The sequence below is a fragment of the Botryllus schlosseri genome, chromosome 14 (genome assembly GCF_051294905.1).
Source record: "Botryllus schlosseri isolate E-star chromosome 14, Bs_hap1, whole genome shotgun sequence".
Taxonomy (NCBI): Eukaryota; Metazoa; Chordata; class Ascidiacea; order Stolidobranchia; family Styelidae; genus Botryllus; species Botryllus schlosseri.
This window is the reverse complement of record NC_137249.1, coordinates 3,022,611-3,045,709: the sequence shown is the minus strand read 5'-3', so window position 1 is coordinate 3,045,709 and position 23,099 is coordinate 3,022,611. Positions and strand designations below refer to the sequence as shown.

The window sequence follows — 23,099 nt, the reverse complement described above, 5'->3', positions numbered from 1 at the left end:
TTTTAAGGTTATCCACCCTGTTTTAACGAAGTTTATAGGCGCCGGAAGATTTATAGTGGGGTAGGTTGCAATGGTGAGTGATGATATTTTAATTAGACTTGAAAGAAGACGTTACGTTATTTTGATGAGCCTTTCCCGTATACTTGAAATCGTATCCAGTTATATAGCCTACTCGTAGCGTAGGTCACTTTTCGGTTTATGCTACAACAATACGAAATTACTATCGAGCGTTAGCAACGGCAATAATATCGTACCGTAATTCCATGATATCATGTCTGTTAATGTGTATAAGCAGCAATACCACACGAGATGTGGCATTGGTGAACATGAGCAGTGTATCTGAATATATATTGATTTGCGTCATGCCCTTCCCGATAGCAAACCACAATGTTAGGTTTAGGCGACTCGATGGCGCGATTAGCAAATATCACTGATTATAGGACCTAATTCTCTCGGTGGTTTTTATACTCGCCATCCGGCCTGTTGTCATGAGTAGATGTTATGCTCAACTATCATCGTGTGGTCGGATGATACGCCTTTTTACAGCTCAATAGGCTTGTTCAACAGAAAGTCACATGAAGCCTGTATCATATATATTGCCATGTATTTGAAATATGCCTGAAACGGACCCATGCGTTGTTCATAATCTTGTAAAATTCATGTCTCTATGAAATAATGCATCAATAAACATTTATGTGTCGGAGAAGTATATTGCAGCTTCCTTTAACTTCCTTTGACTTTAACTTCCTAGTAACTTCGCTTTAACGGGTTGGAATTTTGTCAAATTTGATGCGCGCGATTTTTTCGGCTGCGTAACAATCTCATGGGGCGCTAAATGAAATTCTTAAAAAGTCTATTTTGACGAACCATTTCGTAAATTGGTTCGTTGATGGACTGTTTGGAGAAAATCACTATTTTCCGACTCAAAACAATATAATTTCAAGTGTAAAGGAATTTTCATAATAATACGTCGATTACTGAAACTTGTGCAGATATTGGCTTCGATAGCCTATCACAATTTGCCGTACACAAATAGATGGCTGAAGGGCGCCGACAGGTGTAAAGTTCGAGACTGAGGCCTGTAATTAATACGTATAGGCTACAGTTTTACATCGGCGACCACACTACCTGATGACAACCACACCACATGAGCTCAATAAGAAAACATTGCTTTTGAAACTTTGGACGTTAGCTAATGGTGATTTAAACTCTCCCCTCACCAATCGATAAATTGTTTTCACAACAGACATATTGAAAGTATGGTAGTCGGCAGATTGCATGTCGTGCTATTATTCGCCGTTCAGTGCTTCTTCTTTTTAGGTAAGTGAGAACAGTTGCTTTATTTAATTCTTTCTTGCACTAAGAAAACATCAACTGTATCTGACTGGAATTTCTCTTTCTTACACGGAATACCGGTATTGCTTTTGCAGGAACTGAAGGTCAGGCATCCTGCGGTCGATCAGCAAATTTGGTACCTTTCGGTACCTACAGTAGGAATGAATGTGGACGGGTGAGCGAATGTGCGGGGAAAGGTTGCTGCTGGAAGGAAGGCGTAGGATGCATGGCGAATGCGCGAAGCTTCACCGTCAGTGCGTATCCAATTTTCAAATGTTCCTTCAAGTCAGGCTTGTTATATTTCCATTTTTAAGAGGATTTGTCCTCCTCTCTCAAGAGAAGAGAAAGGTACTCTGAGTACCGTCAAAAATGCCCAAATATCCTCTTTTTTAGCATTTCGAGTTGGTTGCCGATATCTTCAACAATACTTTTAGGCGAGACGTATTCATTTCCAAAAAATGACTAGAGCCACGGAACATGCTGACTTTTTGGTTTAAAACAGGTTTTTCAACAAATTACCCTAACAGCCCTACCTTCTTCATATTGCAAACATTGTTACACGTCCTCTGTAACATCTGCGCCTTCTTATACGCGAGGGTCGGTCTCAGTTTTTCGGGAGCGAGCTCAATCTTTTCATAACTATCAGTTGGATTAGTTTCGAGCATCTTGACGGCTGTATATAAATTCGAAGATATTTCGTGTAACCAATTTCACGAATACATTAAAACTGATCGTTTCATATTGGAAAATGAAACTGCTGGATCTGTAAACGAAATTCGGTTGGTTGTTTTTGTGTCTGTTTTTGCAAATTGCTTTGCTTTTTTCGCACAACTTTTACCTTCAATACCGAGGAAATCCAAAACATCGCCCAAATCAGACGTAACAATTCTACTTTCGTTTTACTTGCTGTCAAATATAAAATTCCTCATTTGGGATGCCGAAAATATGGTAAGTCTACCTCCATGCATTCGTTTTTGGGTCGCACTCGAATGTTGTGACAAAATCGGTTAGTTTCTGGCCATCTTTACCATCTTCTTGTGTGCATGAAACAGGATACACGCCGTTTAAAGTCATCTACTGCTTTTATGTCAATTTATGCGTGTTCCTTTACAGCTAGTTCTGGATTTCGAAGCTTCGGCCTTGCACAGGGTGTGCCTCCCCAGCCTGACCCTTCATCAGTACAAAGATTCGTGCGCTCAATGCCGCCATCCACCGATCCAACTCTGCAAAGATCGGTGAGTATCGTTTGATTCCGAGTGAATTGATAATATGATCGAGATTGTGTGTGTGGTAATATAGTCATTAAAGAAAATGAAGCTATAATGTAACTCAGCGCTGTGATGCTGTTGTACGCACTTTAAATAATAAAGGAATATATCATCAGAGTCCTAAATTCTTGATTTTCATCAGCCGCATTGCATTTACCACAAAAAACAATTTAAAACAATTGCGTTGAAAACCTGTTCTTATTAGCCATGATGAGCATGGAAATATGCCAACTTATATCCTCGTTAGCGCCAGTTTTTTAGCGGTTCATATCCGTTTTCACCTGCCAATCATACGATATTTTTGCCTATTCCGTTGTCCACGAATAAAGTTGTTGCTACTTGCTAGAATGGCACCCCTGTGATCCGTGGTTCAATGTAATAAAATATTCAAGTGAACAGTTACTGCGTGACGTAAAATTTTCGAATAAGTTGACTAGTGCAGCCTGCGACCGATTTGAAGCCTCGAATCCGGCCTACGACGCAATTTGAGTTTGACACCCCTGTCCTATAGTGGTATAATCCACGGCTGCAGCACCAATGGGTTGAGGGTTCGAGTCCGACCGAAGCCGACTTCAGAATCCCTACCAACGTGTTGGAGGTTTATCTAGGCTCCTCCTCGCCATCTCATCCGCGTAAGCGGTGCCTTACAAAAGTCTGGAAGTGGACCGTGCTACATGTCGGCAGCTATGGAATAAAAATCGAAGAAAATTGGCCCGGTTTAAACGATAACAGTAGTCGACAAACACCGTGAAAACCACGAACAAACAAACATGTCTCGCAAATTGCTACTTGTTATTGTCGTCTGATTAGAGCAAAACGCCGGAAATATAATTTTGATCGTTTTAAGGCTCTTATTTTAATTCTTATCTAATTTCTGCTTTTCCTGAAAATGTTACAGGATAATTATATAGCGCGAAACGAGCCGAGCTGATTTTTGAGACAGTTCATTCTAATTCTAAATTTAATTCGATTACCAAGTTGTCGCGAATTCAGTAATAATAATTTTAATCTAATTCGGGGAAAAACTGTGCTGCTATAATTATAATTTTAATCTAATTTGGAAAAATCTGTGTAGCTATATGATTCTAATTCTAGTCTGACCTGGAAAGAACTGTGTATAGTTAAGAGTGTGGGAGCGGATCGACAAACTCTCTGGTCCGACTCCGACCCGACTCCTATTAGGCCGTATTCTAGAAATGACCGCGATCACAGGATGGTATTGAATATCGATTAAAACAATGCAAACAGGAAATTAAAAACTCGAATATCTCAATGATCTCAAAACTCAAAGATCAAAACTCAAAAATCTGAAGTGATTATGCCAACTTGGACTTAGCATGTGGGTTATTTTCATGAACGTTTCACTTCAACTATTGATTCGAGGGCGGAAGAGTGCATGGCTGTCACGTTATTAGTAAAAATGTACTAATCCGGCTTCGACCCGACTCCGGCCGTATCAGAAAAAGTACTGATCCGGCTCCATGCAGCCAAAAATGAGTAAATCCGGCCGGATATCCGATCTGGCTCCGGTCCATTTCCGCCTTAAGAGTTAATTATATTTCTTATCTAAATTAGAAAAGCTGAGAATCTTCTAGTTGTTCAACTTCTGCTTGTAATTAAGTACAAATTATTAGATCACTTCTAATTCTACTCGAGTAGCATCGCAAACCACCGTGGCCGCCTCTTTCATTGAGCGCATGTTATTTACTGTTTCCCGGTCTTTTTCAGCTGGGCAGAGTTCCCGGTACCTTGCAGCAAAACGCTCTTCAACGCAGCCTTTCGTTTGGACTGCTTTCCGGCGCTTTCGGGGGTGGGAGCATCTTGGACCTCTTTCCGAAATGTCCAGTCCACGTGAAGCTGTGCTACAGGTTGGTGCCTACACTATAGATCAGTGGTTTTCAAACTTTTCGACCGGTAAAACATCACTATAAATGATGTGGAATGTCTGTCGAAATTAAGTAGCTATGTTTAAACGGGGCCTTTTCCCGTGTAACTGTTCCTGAACGAAATATAGTATCGCACGACACTTGCAGCATCGTGACGCAATCCAAGTCCAAAGCAGTCCATGAGCGCTATATATTCCTACCAGAGGTGGTCTACTTTTCGGAATACTGCAAGCAATTTTTGCCCACTTGGACATATTCGCCAATATGATATTAGACTACGAACAGTTTTCGGTTTTGTAGGCAAAACTCGGCCTAAAAAATAGTTACTTTTTCACTTACTTGTAAATCGCTACTTATAAAATAAATTGCCGGCGTTACCTCTACCTAAATACCGAATATAGCTAATTTTACCACCTCTGATTACGACACCATGGAGAAAAATATATTTCAAATTTCCAAGTCTATTGAAATATCTGTTGCTTCACTTCTTTAATTACCAGTGGGGGTGATATTTTGCGATACGATTGTTGACATCCAATGTTATAAATGCAATTCTCAGCCAGTTGCTGACGATTACCTCAGACGAGTGTCAGTTGAAAATATTCGGGGTTCCACTCAGTATGGAGATATTGTCAATTTTATATTGATGTTCTGTACCTCCAGGAAACTCTTTTAACGAAAGACGTCCAACTTCTTGCATTTTGAAATTGAAATATAAAAGTCTAATATAGGCATATTTAGCGGACCGGCGTTAGAGAACCACTGCTATGGGAATATCTTGCGGTTGTTACTGTCTCTTTGCGTTCCAGAGTGCCGTGCGGCGGGTTCGGGAGTGACAGGAAACCCGATGATAATCCAGGAGAATGTTTGAAGGATCCGACGTGCTGCTTCGATTACCAGCTCGCCTTTTTGAAGTCGATATTCGGACCGAACGTGATGGGCGGCGCGCCATCGTGTTATTACGGAGCTACGTCTCAGCAATGGCGGTAACGACATTTGTGATGATTTTCTCCGCGCGTTGATTAATTGTAATGTCGGTTATAGTCTATCGTGTGCGTCGAAGGACTTGGTAGCCCCGTAGGCCAGACTTTGACAATTCAAAAATCTTCGGCTTTTCCAAATAGACTGCAGCATTAGAATTATAGCTACATTGCTTTTTCCAAATTAGATTAGAATTAGAATTACTGATTTCGCGAAAACTTGGCCATTGAGTCATGTTCAGTTCATATCAACTCAGAGCTCGGCGTCATAAGCACGAGAATGTCGAATGTCTGTAAGCAAAGCTTATTGGCTCGTTTCACTGATTACAGTTATCCTGCAGTATTTCCAGAAAAACTATCATTAATTAGATCGGAATTAAAATTGCCGCATAGAAACATTGCACAAATTAGATTTTAATTGGAATTAGAGAAAAGAAACATTTCACGAAATAGATGAGAATTAGATTACCGACATTTTATTTAGAATTATCTAGTTATCCAAGTCTGCCCAAAATGTCCGAATCTAGTGGTATCCAGACATGGATTGTGTTCAGAAACAAGAGACTATAGACCTAGCAAGAAAATAAAATGCCAATTGTCTCCCTAGTCGGGACTAACGTAACAATAAATACGTTTCGCTTATTGATTTTGCCAACACCGCTTTACCGGAATTTGAATATAGTTACGCCGCATTACAATTGCATGGCTGTAAATTATTTCATGAGAGTTATAACTTACCATCGAGAAGCCATGATATAGACAGTTAGTATAGCTACTGATATGACCAATAACTGTTTCGTCTCGGACCATTCACGATTAAGAAAGTTCACACCCAATTATATTATGCTTACAGGTACATCACAAGTTTCTTCAGACCGTGGAGTCCGTGGTATACGAATTTCATCTTGGACGCATTTAGGGAAGTGTTCAACACGAAACTATTCAATCTCGGCGGTCAAGTACTTTGCCAGTTTGACTTTCAAGTTAAAAATTATCCCGGTACGTGCTAATTTAATATATTACGAACCTCTCTACGACCTTTCGCTTACTTAAAATATTTCGAGGGTACGTATCACAACAGTCGTGTTACCTGCCAAAGTTTTCACCGGAGGCTATTACGTTATTTTGCGGCCCACTCTGTGGCAACTTGCTGTTATCGGATGCATACCTGAGAGAGGAAAATACGAATTCCTTGACTATAAATAATAATAGACGGGTCTATCTTACGGAGCGCTGCGATAAAAATCAAAAGCTACGGGGACATGCCCCACATCTCGAGAAATAGGCTAATTTTGCATCATTGTCTGTATTGAGAATTTTTCCATAACGCTCATTTTCTGCAGAACCGTAAACTATGTAAAATATAGTGTACGCTGATATATCGGCACACGTTGACGTAAGGTCAATAACAAGTACTCTTGAAGTATATATAGCCTATACTAACAACGTCTGAATTTATAGAGTATGTAGGGATGCTTGATTCAATTTCAGACGAAACAATAGTTTACAGATATGTCATCGATCCCCGTACACGGTGCATGCTATGCGTTGTCTGCTCGTTCATCTCCAACTATAAATTGTTTTTGCATCTGGCAAACACTATATTGCATTGGAAGGCGATTAGAACAATTACTATCGAAAAAGTCGGTGCTGTGATGGTTATCGTTGCTGCGCAAGATATGTATCTTGCAGATAACGATCAGTGTGGTCATTACGAGGCAAAGGAGCCCGTATAGATACAGCACTCGCGCTCTACTTATAACTGAAACTCTTGAAGAGTCATCACAGTAATCAGTAATCATATATTGATCGAATACACGGTTAAACGGCTCCAATTGTTGCGTCTGGTATGCGATATTACATATATATGCGTACCATATGTCCTCTATTATGAGTATATTTGTCCTCTTTTGTCAAGAAAAGTGAATGGTACTCCGAGAATGCTAAATAAATCCCAAATGTCCACTGTTCGTATTTCGAGTTAGCTGCTTTTACTTTCAATAAGACGATGCATTTATTTCCAAAAATTTACTGTAGCCACCAAGAAACATACCGAATTGCATGGTTTAAAATGGTTTCCAACACATTGCCCTACCATCCCTATACGTTCTTGATTGTTTTGCATTGTTCGATGTTCTCTTGGCCTTTTTACATGCGAGATTCTGTCGCAATTTCTAACCTAACAGACCGATCAGTTAGATCAGTTCCAGGCATCTTTAACAGTTACAGTTGTATATAATTTCAATGATACTTCGTGCAAACAATTTCACGAACTCGCTAAAAATGATCATTCGTTACTGGCAAAAGGTAAGAGAACCGCAAAGTATTTATGGGCGGAATCTGATGAATGAATTTGATTTGCTGTTTTGTGTCTGTTTTTGCAACCAAGTAAATGTAGAACGTCATCAATCTCAAACGGGACAATTCTACTTTCGTTGTACTTGCCGGCAAAAAATGTCCTCTTATTAGGTGCTGAAAATATGGTAAGCCTAATATTACTTCCATGAATATGTGCGTGACTGAACAATGAACATTCATTCTGACAACCCGTGTTCTTAACTACAGGCAGCTGAGCTTTCGCATTCACTATATAACATCAAACTGACCACAATCACGCGATTTTACAATTTGCGAACGCAACAGTGCAACACGCAAAAGTAACTCAATACTTTACTTTTTTCAGTTGGTTCGAAATCGGAGCTCGAATGCAACCTGGTAAGCGGTTGCTGGGACGCATCGCGACCCGTCGGACGTCAATGCACAATGGCGAATAGCCTGATCAAAAATATATTCGGGGGATTCGTTTCGGACCAGGCCATTTATCCATCTCTCTATACGAGCGACCCATCGGACACCCGATGCGCTTCGAATGTAAGTCGAATCTAAAATACAACATTAAATCGGCACTGCAGTTGTTATTTAGTAGGCATGGCGTTTCCGAAAGTTTGGTTAATGATCATTTGACATCATGCCGATATAATCTTCATAAACAGATATGGTAAACTTACAGCTCGCGACCCGAAAGCAAAATTTACTGCCACCACTCTTGAACAAAATTTACTGTTGCGCTGATTCCGAAAATGTATATTACAATCTTGTCCGGGCACTTAACTACCCCGAAATTGCCTTAAAAGACGAAAATCGTCATTGTTCCAAACAATCGGAGCGCCGCAATACAAGTATAGTAGCAATGACCTATTGCGGTGCTCCGATTGTTCAAAACAATGCCGATTTCTATCTCTGTTTGGTCGCCCAACCATGCAGATACGAGTTGCGCATCTATCCTTGGGTTAGTTGTCTATGGTACAATCCCCATATTCGATAAATGTAACAATTTCATACATTTCCATTCGCGCAGTGGTTTGACTACGGTCCAAAGGCGTACAGACGGATGGAGTGCGATGTAGTCGACGAGCCGAGCGACTTTACACAAAAACTACTGCGATGGTGTCCTTACCAAGACTGCTGTCTCAATTACGCGGCCTTCAGCGCTTCCCAGCTGGGGCAGTTAGCTCTCATCAACTCGATCGGAGGCGGCGGAAACCCGATTACAGGCGGCATCCTACCGAATCTGGGCGGTTTGCCGGCGATTGGCGGAGGAAGTATTTTCGGCAACGCTCTCGGGTTGGGAGGAGGGCTGTCGACTCTTTCCAATGTTAATTTGTTGTACCTGCTCTCCGCTTCCCAAACGGGGGCGTCTTTGGAGTCGATCTTCTGCCCTTACAGAAATCTGTTTTCTTTCCTGATCGACTTGTCGGAGACAACCGAGGGCTGTTGCGATATCCCGAAGTGCTACCACAAGAAAAAGGTGAGATGTTATTAAAAACCCGGGAATTCCGAGATTAGTTTCTCAATTTCTAATTTGTGAAATGTTTCTATGCTCTAATCTTACTTCTATTCAAATTTTTGGCTTTTCTAGAAATGCGACAGGAGAACTGTAAAGTGTGAAACGAGCTAAGATCGGTGTACACTGTACAGACATTTGCTGTTGTCTTGCTTATGGGAACGAACTGTGATTTGATATAGACTGAACTCGATTACTGTTTTATTTCTATCTATTTTAGAATTGAATTCGATTTCCAAGTTTTCAGTTCGTTTTCAGTCGTAATCGAATTCTGTCGTTCTAATTGTAATCTAATTCGGAAAAGCTAAATATTTTCTATTTGTCCAAGTACCAGTACTCTCACCGTGTACTGTAAAGAGGTGGTCAAAGTAGTCAAGAAAGCTACTCAAGTAGAAGTAGAAGTAGCGACGAAAAAAATCTACTCAAGTACGAGTAGAAGTACTTCTTCCATAAGCAACCAAAAACTACTTGAAGTAGAAGTAGAATTGACCGACTTTCAATCTACTCAAGTAAGTAAGTAGGTGTGAAAACGAGCCTAATTCGTTCACATGTACAGTCAAAAGTGGCAAATTTAACAATGCGAAAGGTCTCGAGCTCGATTCATATTGATGCATACCAGGAGGTATCCAATTTTCGAGAGCAGAAGCATTCGTCCGCATCATGGGATGAAAATGATAGTATTGATATGGAAATGCGGTACTTATCCTCTGCTTTCTCGAACAGCACGTTTTAGAAAATGTCATGGTATGGCGCCTTCCCCCATATTATAAGGCCCGTAGTTTAGTCGAAGAGCAATACGGAGAGGCTGTAATGGTGTAAACACTTTGCGCGATTAGTAAACGTAAATAAAAAATATGGTGGACCGTAAAAATGCCATATTGTGTAGCTTTATTTCCGTAAATTAAAGGCAATACTACACTTTCTTTTATACTTCAACATGTATGTTATCCAGAAAAAAGAACAGATATTAATTAGAGCTCAAAGTATATGATACTGGGAATTGAAAGTGAATTATAAATACTACTTCTAAAAGCGGAACATGCATTTCATGTCTTTAGTCCAGAAAGTTTCAAAGGTGGTATGATAAAACAGCTCTAGTCCACTAGTCCACAGTCCACTTTTCCAGATAAGGACACGCCATGGACATGCTAGATAACGGTATGATAAGTAAATGCTACATTGCGAAACATCAGTTTCAAACGTTGTGATGAGCCGTATATACTGTGATGAAATATTTCATATGGGCGAAGGGCGACAATGTGGTGTGAACGGAACCACGCCCACCCGCTACCTAAATTATATTCACCGATACTTTCGTGTAATCATACTGGTTACTCCGTATCTACTGCTCGCGAAGCGCGACGAAAATTCTGGGCTTTACTCAACTTTTATGAAAATTGAATGTTAATGCTACGTGAAAACAGCCCCGATATTCCTTAGGCTATCTTCCTGATTGGAGGATTGAACTACTTCTACTTGACAAACTGAAAACAGCGAAAAGTAAGTAAGTAGATCACAAAATTTTACGAAGTAGAAGTAGAAGTAACGAAAATCAGATCTACTTGAGTAAGTACCAGAAGTAGAGGGAATCTACTTGAGTACTTCGTAAAAGTAGAAGTACTTCGTTACTGACCACCTCTGGTACTGTACAATACACATGCACAGTAGGATTGTTCAAAAACAACTTTTTTCCTCAAATTCTACTGGCTATTCGATAAAAACTGATCGGTTGGCTAAAACAATGATGCGCAAAGACCTGTTGAAACGAATTCATGAAAGTTAGAAAATTTTAGATGTATTGAAAATAAATGTTTTTTTTAATTATTTTACTGTTATTTAGACAACTGCACAATTTCATGGGAATTTTGCAGTAAAATTTGAAGAAAAAGTTATTTTTGAACAACCCTAGCTCGCAGTCTTCGCGTTATTGTCGTGATGGTAGTAATGTTGTTTTTGGTATCCGTGACGTTTTGACTGCATTAGCATTAGTCATTTTGCACAAGGCCTATATTGTGAGATTATGATCTGCAGACTAGAGTAGCACGTGCTACTTTCGATCTAGGCCGTAGGCTGTTATGAAGACACCGCTTACGCATATCAGATGGCAATAATATGTCTCGACTGAAAGATTAACTATCGCAGGAATAAAATCGTTCACTAGAGCTCAGCGGTGCATGGTTAACGTATATAACTACTATACTATACTATACTACTATACTACTCATATAAAAGTATAGATAAAGCTGTGCATTTCTACCTTCTGCTATCAACTCTATGATCACCACGATTTGACACATAAAGGTGATGCAAACACATTCCAAAACTGCGTTCGAGTTTTCAAAATCCAAAGTGTGAAAAGTAGGGAGTTTTGCCTTAAAAACTGTTCAAGTAGAAGCGGAAGTAGTCTGAAAACCAACGCACTTGAATAAGAGGTTTAAGTAGCTTCAAAAATTTAACTTGACTTGACATTTGACTTGACTTGTGACTTGACTTGACTCGAGTCACCTTCAAATATCGCGTGAGACTTGACTTGATAAGAGTCAACTTCAAAAATCGATTGACTTGACTTGACTCGAGTCCAAATGTGCAATCACTCTATATGACTTGTGAATCGAAGCTAGTTACTTGTTTCCAACGCTGACGGGCGAAACCGACGACGGGCGAAACCTACTTGAGTATTTCCAAAAAGTAGTATTACAATGACCATTGACCACCGTCGCTGGATCTGAGACTACACGCAATTTGTTTTACCAATCCCCTATGCGCTATGCTGAACTCATATGCATTTTTCAGTATGTCGGCGGCACCCCTACTCCTACCGGGCCGCCAACGATACTGCCCCCGATTGGATTTGGTCGATGGGGACAGTGGGGTCAGTGCAACGCTCTCTGCAATCAACAAGGGTCGCGAACTCGAACTTGTTACCTCAACAACCAGCCAACGTCTCCATCACAGTGCAGCGGATCATCGTCTGAGGTGTGCTACGGCCCGCCATGTCCAACCCAAGGTAATAGATCATTGAAGACTTCTGGCGCACCATACAATATAGTAATTGTCGCTTCTGGTCATAATTGCAATTGCGCCGACAAGATAGCGTAATAGTGGAGCATCCGGCTTCTCGATCAGTAAAATCGGACCAAAGTTCTGATCAATAAAATGGGTATCCGTGGTTTCCGAGTTGTGCGCTCAGCATTTCCGGGATATCATGGAGGCCTAGAGACTTAGAAAGCTTTACAAGGCTATTTTTGAACCTTCCTTGCCCAGGGGCATATGTACACCAAGCACTCATGGCATGAATATGCATAGATCGTGTGTATGTAAATCATGATTCGGTGTATATGCTGCAAAAGCGTCAAGGACCAAAATATAAAACGTACTATTCCTCTATCAGATGAGAGAGAGAGAGAGAGAAATATTCATTGATTCGTCCAACCGAAACCAAAATAACATTGGCGTATGAAATTATAACAAGAAACTTAACGCTGGAGGACGGGGTGTAATCGATAGTCTGACCACACCCTGTATTAATGATTACAGATATTCTTTATAAATTTGGTTGCAGATGTCCACATGTCGGCTTTCTATGAACGTTTGGGTAATGGTGACGACGAAAAGAACCGACTTAAATGTCTCTCAGAGTAAGGGGAAGAATGGGAAACTGTTAAATAGAGATGTAATGTCGCATAATACATTCTTATTGAAATATTTTCGGCTGGAACTCGATAGGGGTAATCGTCAGCAACTATAACAGATAATCGAAAAGAACATTGTATATCAACAATCATATCAATGGTGTCAGTCAAAAATATTTGGAATTATTTCAACATTATTATATTATTCAATAGTATACTCAAGTTATGAACCTTCAATAGTCACTTCGGATGTAACATTGTTGGTATGCGATTTAAGATAACTCAGAGTTGTCGTCTGTATAGATTCTCGCAAGCGTGCACGGCATCGCGGTTCATTTCTGCATCGCGTGACAGAGATTGCAATCGCTAAAGCACTCACGCTATTATGGGACTCATTTCCCGGGCGTATATGTGAGATAGTTTGAGATTTCGGCATGAAGTCGAATAATTGCACTCGGAAGTCGGTATCAAAACCAGTCTTTATGTAAAAATTAGATATCGCTTTGTCTGGATTCCGAGCAGTGTTACCCAAAGTACGGATACAAATGGAATGGGTTTGACAACGTTTATTTTTTAAGTACCCGAATTATATAGGTATATAGATATATAGACTTACGTAAAATTCACTGAAATTAATGCGGTTATCTATTTAAAAAAAATTCACTCTTCTCTCAACGTGTATTCGAAATCGTGAATTCGGACCGTGACGCTGCAGTTGCGATTAGAAGTCGATCTCCCGCGACAATTGCCTAGCAAGGAATGGTAACGATTCCAAAACTGATAATCTCAGCTACAAGATTATAGGCGTTGATAAGATGAGCAAGAAACCGCTAATCGCTCAAGTCCTTTATACCGTAAACAGTACATATGTTCTCTTTTTCAATGCCTTCCGTAATTTAGCGTGTTGATGTGTTGCCTGCAGAGGGACGGATTAATGGTAAAATCAATCTTGAGCTTGCTTGACGTTATGCAATATTTAAACGTATTATCGATGGCATATATCAGCTCTACTTGGTCCTGATTTTGAAAAAGAAATGATATGGCATATGCATGTATATTGTATATAGGCCGCAGTTTGATGACATTGGTCTTGGACCGACCGCACATCGCGAATTGATTGAGATATCTCTGCGAGACCCTGCGAAGCAGTCGCTTATCGGAAGTAAATAGTAATTATGTTTCTAACGGTAATTGAGAAAAATAATTGAAGTAGTTACAATGGTAAAGAGAATTTCAAAGCCATAGGCTAATGTAATTTCAATTACATTTGACGAAAATCTGGAGAAACAAAAGTTTTCAATGTGATGCGTTTAGGGTTGCATTTAAAACAAGGATTGATTGAACAACTAGGATGTTTAAAACATGGCCCTTGTTTAAAACATGTTATTATTGATTTTTGTGTTGTTTTAGCCGTGACGTCACCAATCCTTAATTGTGACGCCACAGTTGGTTGACATTGACAATAGAACTTATAGGGTAAATGTTAGGGATGGTGTGAACGTGAGGTTCACGTTCGCGTTCTGTGTGTGAACCTCAGAAATTTAGAGGTTCACGCTCACAAACGAACCTTGGTAGGTTCTGCACTATGAACCTTTCTGTTTATATTACAATTTTCACTTCATTATAACACCTTTGGTTGAAGGTTATTGCCTTTCAACTGGGGGGCACTATATGCATGGCGCTGGCGCAGCTTAAAAGATCAACACTAAACGAGCATGCACCTCGACAATCTCAAAAATTTTGCTTGCTTAGTTAAAAAAGTTTGCTCGAGTATTTATTGACTCTCTGCTGCGAGCTTTACCCGCAATCACACAGTATCAAAAACGAAATACGCTACTTGTAGGTAGTCAGCGAATGATGCTTATATTCAACCAATCAAGGAAATTGATATCGTTGTCTAGCAGTCGAACGGGGTCAATCTTGATTTTATATGTTTATTGTATCATAAAAACCAAATCCGTGCGATTGGAGTGTTTGACTACTGCTGTAGGCAGTGGTGGCCCTACGATTGGGGGGCCCTGGGCGAGACTTCCGAAGGGGCCCTTATATGTATGATCGCAGTATCTGGGGGGCTCCGCCCCCAGACCTCCCTTTTTGCATCTTCAGTTCTCAACTTAATATTAGTGCACCATAAAAAACGCTTAAACTACGGCTCATTCCTTCATGTTGTATGGCGTGTAGCATGAAATAATAGAATAGTGATACAACTGCTGCAGGCCAAATAGACCCACACTAATCTGGAAAGCTACCGGCTGACATTAGTAATGAGCCAGCACACCACGTCAAGGTTTGCGCCAGGCACTGGATTAGGTCATATATCCATTATGGCATGGTTGCAAGGATAGAATACATCAAAATAAAGTACCTCTGCAGCTTGCAGAGACTGGATGATTACCGGGATATGGGACTTTTCTAACAAATGCAGAGATATGATGATTGACCAAAGAGGAGGCTTGTCAGTGGTTGGCTGGTCAGTGATGGCTTTACGATTGGGGCCCTGGGGAAAAACTCTGGGGGCCCGCTACGTGTACGTAATCGCAGCTTATGGGGGGTTCGCCCCCCCGGAACCTCGTTTCAAACATCACTAGGTTTGCGATTTTGCAAACAAATTAAGTCAAGAATGTGGTTACAAACCAACTCGCCTAAAAACTGCAAGAATGAACATTTCCTGGTAGTAAAATCTGTCATTTGCAGTAAAACAAGTAATATGGGACTTTTCTAACGAATGCAGAGAGTTTATGATTAATCCATCCGTGCGGTATCATCTTCTTGGTGAGTACACGGATTATCGCGATTATTCTTCAAATGATAACGTTTGAAATAAGCACGTAAACTAAGAAGGGGGGCCCTTCGAAAGCGGGGGGGGGGAACGGGCGACCGCCCACCTCGCCCACCCCAAAAGCCACCACTGGCTGTAGGCTATAACTTGTTGATATCGGTAGCAAGTATAGAAACCAATTTCACACTCTGCTCAATATCAACGTAGCAGTACTCAGACGGCGAATATCTTTCCCGGTCTGGCCTAGACCGTAAGCATAAATATTCCCTTGCAAGTCCTCGTCGAAATTGTTGACAAACCGACGGGAGATATTGATTTTATGTAATTAATTATTGTATCTTTTGATTGCCCTATAGTTAATACATCTGGCGACGTTTAAACCGTCAATATGTCCTTAAGCATTGTGGCATGATGTGGCCAGAGTTGTCGCTAGGTATCGTGTATAAATACGCTATCACTTCACTGAAATGTAGGGTTGGAAATAGCAATATGACGGCACGTGACGTCATGAGGTTCACGTTCGCGTTCACACAGAACCTTTCAAAAAGGTTCCCGTTCACACGAACCTGAACCTTTCAGAGGTTCACACCATCCCTAGTAAATATGACACAATTTTGTTTTTCAAAAGCTTTGACTACACTAATTTAGCGTCTTCTAAGGTCACAACACTCACTATATAGTCGCCCTTCGCAATTGCTAATAATTCTCGTGAGGGAAAATGGTATCATGAAAACTGTCCTGTGGAAATTACGATAAATCTGTTCACCTAATAATAGCGGCATTGGAGACTACTTCATAAACACAAGTCCACAATCGAAATATATATGTTGAATTGTGTATTGTACAGCTATACACTCTGTACATATAATAGTTCATATGTAATATAATATTGATGGATATTCCTTTACTTTCGGGACGAGTGCATACAAAAAATAATGCAAAGGAATGCCATTGTATCAATCACATTATATTCTTAATGTTAATTCCTATTCCACAAATGTCATGACGAATGTGGATGGTGCGACCTTCTAAAATGCTCGTGCTGGTGTCAAGTCAAACTTTTATGGAAAACTTGTTTTGACCACAAGCACGTACCTAATGTCGTCACATCACGAATCATATTTACCATCGATATAATTATATAGTCACGGGTATACGTAGAACTCAATGACGAGTGTTATTGTAACATTTGAGAATGGTTGTATTACAAATTACAATAATAAAGTACAAAATTCTAGACAAAAGCACCGTTATCTCGGCCATTGCTTATGCCTACGTTCATGCGTAATTTCGGGCGTAATAGGTTTTGCAAGTTTGTTACCGGTTACGTTAGAGGAGTCCAGATGCCCCATACTGGGCTTGATTTTATTTGGGCGCATTAGGAATACGTTATCAATGTCATTCGCACGTTGTTATTGATATTACTCACAGTTTTACCTCCCCTTACGGGGGATTTCTTCGTATATTATATTCTTTAGTAACTATACGTACTTTAATTTCTTCGTAGTAATTAAGCACATTCTTAGCGAAAAAACTGTGTATTTCTACCCGTGTACCACCCCCGATTTGCGGGCGTGAATATACACCCATGACACACCAAGCCACATACTACCCCAGACTTATACCGCGGTTTAAATCGGGCACCATATTTTAATACAAATTATGCATGAAAGTATAGGAACGTAGAATTTCTGGCCGCCATATAATTATTTTCGCCAAGAATGTAAATTCACACCGTCACTGATAACCACCCCCACAATTGTAGGTTTTACCCAGCCCCTGTCACGCATGCTGCATATGTGACGCGTATTCGATGGGAACATTACACAAGTAATACCATGTGGAGTAGAATTTTGACTTGTAGAGAATACATCCACGTAACAGATTAAAAGGCCACTTTATATACTCAGTGGTATGAAGATCATAATTAAGTAATTGGAATGTAAACAATTTTGAAAGTAATCAAATGTGATTGATTCTAAAGTATGGTAATAACGTTCTAATTACTAGGGCAAGTCTCTGTAATAGTCAAATCCGTGCAAAGTTACACTTCATTTTCACAAAAGTTGCAGTAAAACGTTGCATTAATTTTTCACAAAAGTTGCACTGAAAATTTGCATTTATCGACAAGTTCCTTGAAATTATTAGGGTATGAGATACTCGAATCGATCCGTATCTAAGGCACTGCAGCAAAACTCAATGTTGGCGACTTCAACAAAACTCAATGTTGGCGACTTCAACAAAATCGACTCGGTGGAAATATAATTTTCAGCGGTATATCCTGAATGTACGTCTAATCAGAAATTGGCTCAAATTTAAGCGACAGTGAAATAATCAAGCGATGTATTTACACATAGTGCCGAATATTTCCAGTAAATAGTTAGTAGCATGAAAACTCGAAAACAAATGCAAAAAGTTTCGTGAGAAATCGAAAAAGTTGCAAAATGTTTCATGTAAAATCAAAAAAGTTGCATGACAAAATGCAGAAAAGTTGCAAAAAGTTGCGATATAAGATTCCTCCAAACAGCTTAAAACACCATGCTACATAGTCTGTGAGTATTTAGGAAGCTGCCGGAAGCTGTAAAAAAAGTTGCGAAAGTTGCATAAACTTGCCCTACTAATTACTCTATCTGTGGCATCAGACTCATCAGTGACCCCGAAAGCCTCTTATATTCAGGTTTCTACTACTGGAGTCAATGGGTATCGAGCAGTTGCGATGTCACATGTGGCCCGGGTACCTTAACCCGTACGAGATACTGTCAAAGCAATTCCGGCCAACAAGTTTCCAGTAATTTCTGCCCTGGATTAGCCACTCAAAGAGTTGGCTGCTCAGCCGGGCAATGTCCCTCTAGTAAGCAAGTGTGGAAATGTATAATGTATATATCGGTCCATGTGTAACTGATGGTGAAAGACATTTACCAGTTCATACAATATCATAAATCGCGATATGACGTCACATTATAAATCTTAAATACTATCTCTCTGTCCGACTTTAACGACGAGATAATCTGTGAAGTGTTTCTATGCTGTGTCCTTTACTCGGCTAGTTCCAACGCCTACGTTCGCGGGTGTTGTGTGATTTCGGACGCATATTCGCATTTTAGTTATGTTAATGGAGTGCAGATATAATACTATATATCATATACTAATATATACTAATATATATACATATACTAATATATATACATATACTAATATATCATACTAGATTGGTGAATATGATTCTCTGTGGAAATACCGACGGTATGGACGAAACTACAGTGTCATATCCCGCAATGGGAAGTGGGAATAAGTTATCGGTATCTGCCGTACATCATTAACTATTACAAACAGATTTCTACCCATCAAAACAATTTCCCCTGTATAGATGACCTTTCCATGTGATTAAGCGGGCATTATTCGATTTGTTATTGATTAGTTTCGTACTCCTGGGGACAGTGGACAGCGTCATCCTGCAGTCGCAACTGCGGTGGCGGCACGATCACATACACAAGAAACTGCCTGAACAACTTTGGGCAGGTGGTCAATTCGGGCTTCTGCCCGGGAGGCGCTGGCGGTGCCACGACGACGGCAACTTGCAACACGCAGCCCTGTCAAGGTATGACAACATTATCTGACATCGACAGCGAGATAACTCACGTTGTCTAATCGGACTAATCGGAGCGAAATGCCGGTATCCGAATTAAATTCTAATTTGTGAAATGTTCTCCTAGCCTCTCTTATTAACTCGAATCCAATTTCCACGCCAAGGTTGGCGTACAGGCATTTGCCATTCCCGTGCTTATGTGAATAATCCACGATTAGACACGAGCTGAACTCTTGATTTCAGTATTTCCTTCTAACAGCGAATTTTATTCAATTTCCAAGTTGTTTCGAATCAAGTATTTCTAATTCTAATCTATACTCTGAAAAAACATGGACAATTAGATAATTCTAGTTGTGAGATTAGATTAATCGGAGAGATATGTCGGTATTCTAATTCTTATTTAATCTGTGAAATGTATCTAGTTCTACGCTTTTCATTTTTATTTTAATCTAATTTCTGGTTTTTCTTGAATATGCTACATGAGCACTGTGTATAGTGCGAAACGAGTCAAGCTTGGCCTACGGACATTTGCCATCCCCGAGCATTTGTGAATACTCTGATTTTATGTGAACTCATATTGAATTTTGTAGCATATTTCTATTTCTAGCTCGGCATATAATTCAAATTCCAAGTACATCCGAATTCAGTAATTCTGATCTAATTCGAAAAATTGCGTAGCTATGATTCTAATTCTAATCAAATTTGGAAATTTACGTATGTCAATCCACAGGGTCGACATACTCCTGGGGACCGTGGAGGGCGTCTTCGTGCGACAGAACATGCGGTCCCGGCACGATCACCTACACCAGACGATGCCGCGACAGTTTCGGCCGATTGGTTGCTAATAGACTGTGCCGCGGGAGACCGAGAACTTCTACTTCGTGCAATCTGGGTGCATGCCAAACGGCCGGTACGTTAACATGATATCAGGGGTGCAATCAAGTCACAAGGTTCCAAGTCACAAGTCAATCTCACTTGTGTCGTCTTGACTCGAGTCAAGTCGAGTCATTTTAAATTTACCACCGAGTCAAGTCCGAGACAAAGTCAGCTAAAGTAGAGGGTCGAGTCCGAGTCATAGTGTTTTGACTCGAGTCCGAGTCCAAGTCATTGTGTTCACTGTTCAGTTTTCAGTTCAATCAGGTTCAACCCACAGTTTTCAACTCTGCTCTATAGTGGTATATGGTGTGACTCGCATTCATAACATAGTAATCATCCCCAGTCTTAATAGTTTCTGGTCCTGTTTTCCTATAGTATCAGGGGTGATAGACGAAATACCAATAATTTGGTAACTTTACTATTCTTCGAAGTTACAATGAAATCTATGTCTTGGCTGTACTAGTCTCGAGTCATATGACTTGGTTCCATTCATGCACATTGCACAATGACTCGAGTCAAAGTCGAGTCAATACAAAAATTGACTGGAGTTAAGTAGAGTCACCAAAAAATCGCGACTCAGGTCATTACAACCTGGGATTGATCACGACTACACAGATACGTCATTTCCAATAACGTGAATATAGCATTGTACTGCACGTTTCATATGCTGCGGTGCTATACCGATCAACTTTATATTGTGTAGTCATGTGGGATTATACTTTATTTCAAATAAGCGATCTTATTTGTAGCTACCTACCGATGGTCTACGAATTACCGCCCATCGGGCTCGTGTAGCAGACCGTGCGGACCTGGCATTCAAACTTACGTTAAATACTGTCAGTCCGTGCAAACTGGAGCTACGGTACCCGATTACTTGTGTGGACCAAACCGTCCGACGGCAACAGGGTCTTGCAACCTTCGTAATTGCTTTGGTGAGTTGAATCTGTTTAAATAACATATGGCTGTAGGCTAGTTTATAAGCGATTCCATGTCCCCCTAAATCAGTGTTTCTAATGCTTTTTTAGATACGACCCCCTTTATGATAGTGAAGAGACTCGCGACCCCATTATCGTCATATCACAAAATGTCACCGAAAGCTAGCAATGCATACGGATAGTTTGATGACATGGAAGGTTATGGCTGTTGATGAGAGAAATCTCCAATATGAAATTCGGACTATACACAGAGCAATAACTTTGAATTTGATATAAATCGCGCGTGGCGCGAAAGAATATTTCACTTGACCGCAGCTTCGCGTCCCCAGGTTGAGAACCACTGCCCTAGATTATGATATTATGAATATAAATAAGGGTTGCAAAAAACTAACTTTTATTTTAGATTTTTCCGGCTATTAGCTAAAATTGTTTGGTTGACATTTAAAAAGAAGTTGCACGCCAAATTTAGCTCAATTCCGACTAGTGGAAGTGAAGATATCAGAGTTGGAAAATAATGAATATATTGAAAAAAATATATGATTTATTTCTTCTTCAAATTTTACTGTCCGTTCCATGGAATTGTCAAGATGTATAATAAAACGATGCACAACAAACTTGTCTCAATTCCAACTGGTAAAAGCGGTGTTATTGAAGCCAATTATCGGTTTTATCGGTATCGTCTCAAAAACCCGATATCGGTGAGGTTGTAATCCTAATAATTATTTTAAGCTTTCCGATACACATGACGTGTTTTGTTCTAAGTTTGCGGTTATATTAATGCAGAGGGTTTTATTTCTAAAGAGTTATGACTTTGCCAAAATTTAGTGACTGCATTCCACATTTTAAATATCTCCACTCATTGTTTACAGGATTCGGCGGGTGATTTGTCGGCGCAAGACAGCTCCTTCGTAATACGTAACGTTACGCTTTCTCCAAAATCCTAATCGCGCAATCATCCACGAATTTATGAGGCTTTCTCGATATTTCTTGAATGATATCATGTAAATCGACAAGCAAACCAATTCAGCGATACTTTCGAATGCTTTTACCATGGCGTTGTATAATTGTATATACTACTTTGACAATATAAGCTTTGCTTTTCCGTCCGCTTGGACCAGTGTGAACTGTGAACGGCTGTTTCAATTAGCGGGATGAGCATATGAAAATATGCATCGCGAGATATCATAGAACAGGTCTATAGTATAAAAGGAATAGAGCAGTGACTATGGTGCATATTGTATTGTGGAACCGTGTAAGACGAGTGAGCCAGAGAGCCATATCATATTATCAAAAGAACCAAACGTCATCGACCCCTGTTCTAAGCCCAGGGGGGTGTTTGATTGAAAGACTACTCCATGAGTCGTATCCTTCATTGTATTGCAATCTTGTGTTTAGAAGTCATGCAAATGATCAAAAAAAAAACAGAACCGGTACCTGCCAGTAAGTTTCCATTGCCTTTACTTACAATCACTGTGTAGTGGACGCAGTAATTTGCGCTGTACGTACAATACACAGCGTTATAACTTGCCTTGGTATGCACTATTTGCGAGCAATCGGTTACGTTTTAGCTGGCAATTTGAACCTATATCATTTACACAATTAAGATTTGAAAGGAAATGCATCCAATTCTAATTCCAGCATATATTGAACTGGCAAATTCGGTAATAGATCAGCGCAGTATCTATGTCAAGGCCATCAGTAGCATCTACATGACCTATGTTGATATATTGCAATAAAGTTTACGGCTTGCCAATTGACCGCATCTTTCTATTCCGTAGCTCAGAAACAAGTGCCTTGACGAGTGAATTATTGCAACACTCCTCACCTCACTGAGGAAACCACCAGGAATTGGAACACCTTTCTGTAAGGCGTTTAAATAGTCATACGGTGGCCATATAAAGTCTGATTTATGAGTTGGCGATCTAATCGATGAGCAAAATCTTCGTATACTACTAAACGAGCTATACTCTGCCCTCGG

General features: G+C 40.1%; 1 protein-coding gene across 3 annotated transcripts; it reads left to right on the top strand.

Moving 5' to 3' along the window:
• Positions 1–1,161: 1,161 nt before the first annotated feature.
• On the top strand, positions 1,162–22,252 carry LOC145456168 (uncharacterized). 3 transcript variants are annotated; one of them, XM_080334231.1, is made up of 14 exons: positions 1,162–1,320; positions 1,431–1,589; positions 2,449–2,570; positions 4,332–4,471; positions 5,299–5,475; positions 6,323–6,468; positions 8,153–8,340; positions 8,828–9,277; positions 12,107–12,320; positions 18,402–18,575; positions 19,143–19,322; positions 20,041–20,220; positions 20,936–21,118; positions 21,991–22,252. In XM_080334231.1, the coding sequence occupies exons 1-14, from the start codon at positions 1,260–1,262 to the stop codon at positions 22,002–22,004; spliced, it is 2,388 nt and encodes a 795-aa protein (XP_080190357.1). In that variant the 5' UTR covers positions 1,162–1,259; the 3' UTR covers positions 22,005–22,252. The 3 variants fall into 3 exon arrangements, with proteins under 3 accessions (XP_080190357.1, XP_080190358.1, XP_080190359.1); XM_080334232.1 differs by lacking the exon at positions 18,402–18,575; XM_080334233.1 differs by lacking the exon at positions 20,041–20,220.
• The last annotated feature ends 847 nt before the right edge of the window (positions 22,253–23,099 follow it).

Excerpts from the sequence above, each read along its gene's own strand:
- LOC145456168 (XM_080334231.1), top strand. The coding sequence starts at position 1,260 with ATGGTAGTCGGCAGATTGCATGTCGTGCTATTATTCGCCGTTCAGTGC. Across the intron at positions 4,472-5,298 it reads CACGTGAAGCTGTGCTACAG|AGTGCCGTGCGGCGGGTTCG; the intron begins GTTGGTGCCTAC and ends TTTGCGTTCCAG. Across the intron at positions 18,576-19,142 it reads AGCCGGGCAATGTCCCTCTA|TTTCGTACTCCTGGGGACAG; the intron begins GTAAGCAAGTGT and ends GTTATTGATTAG.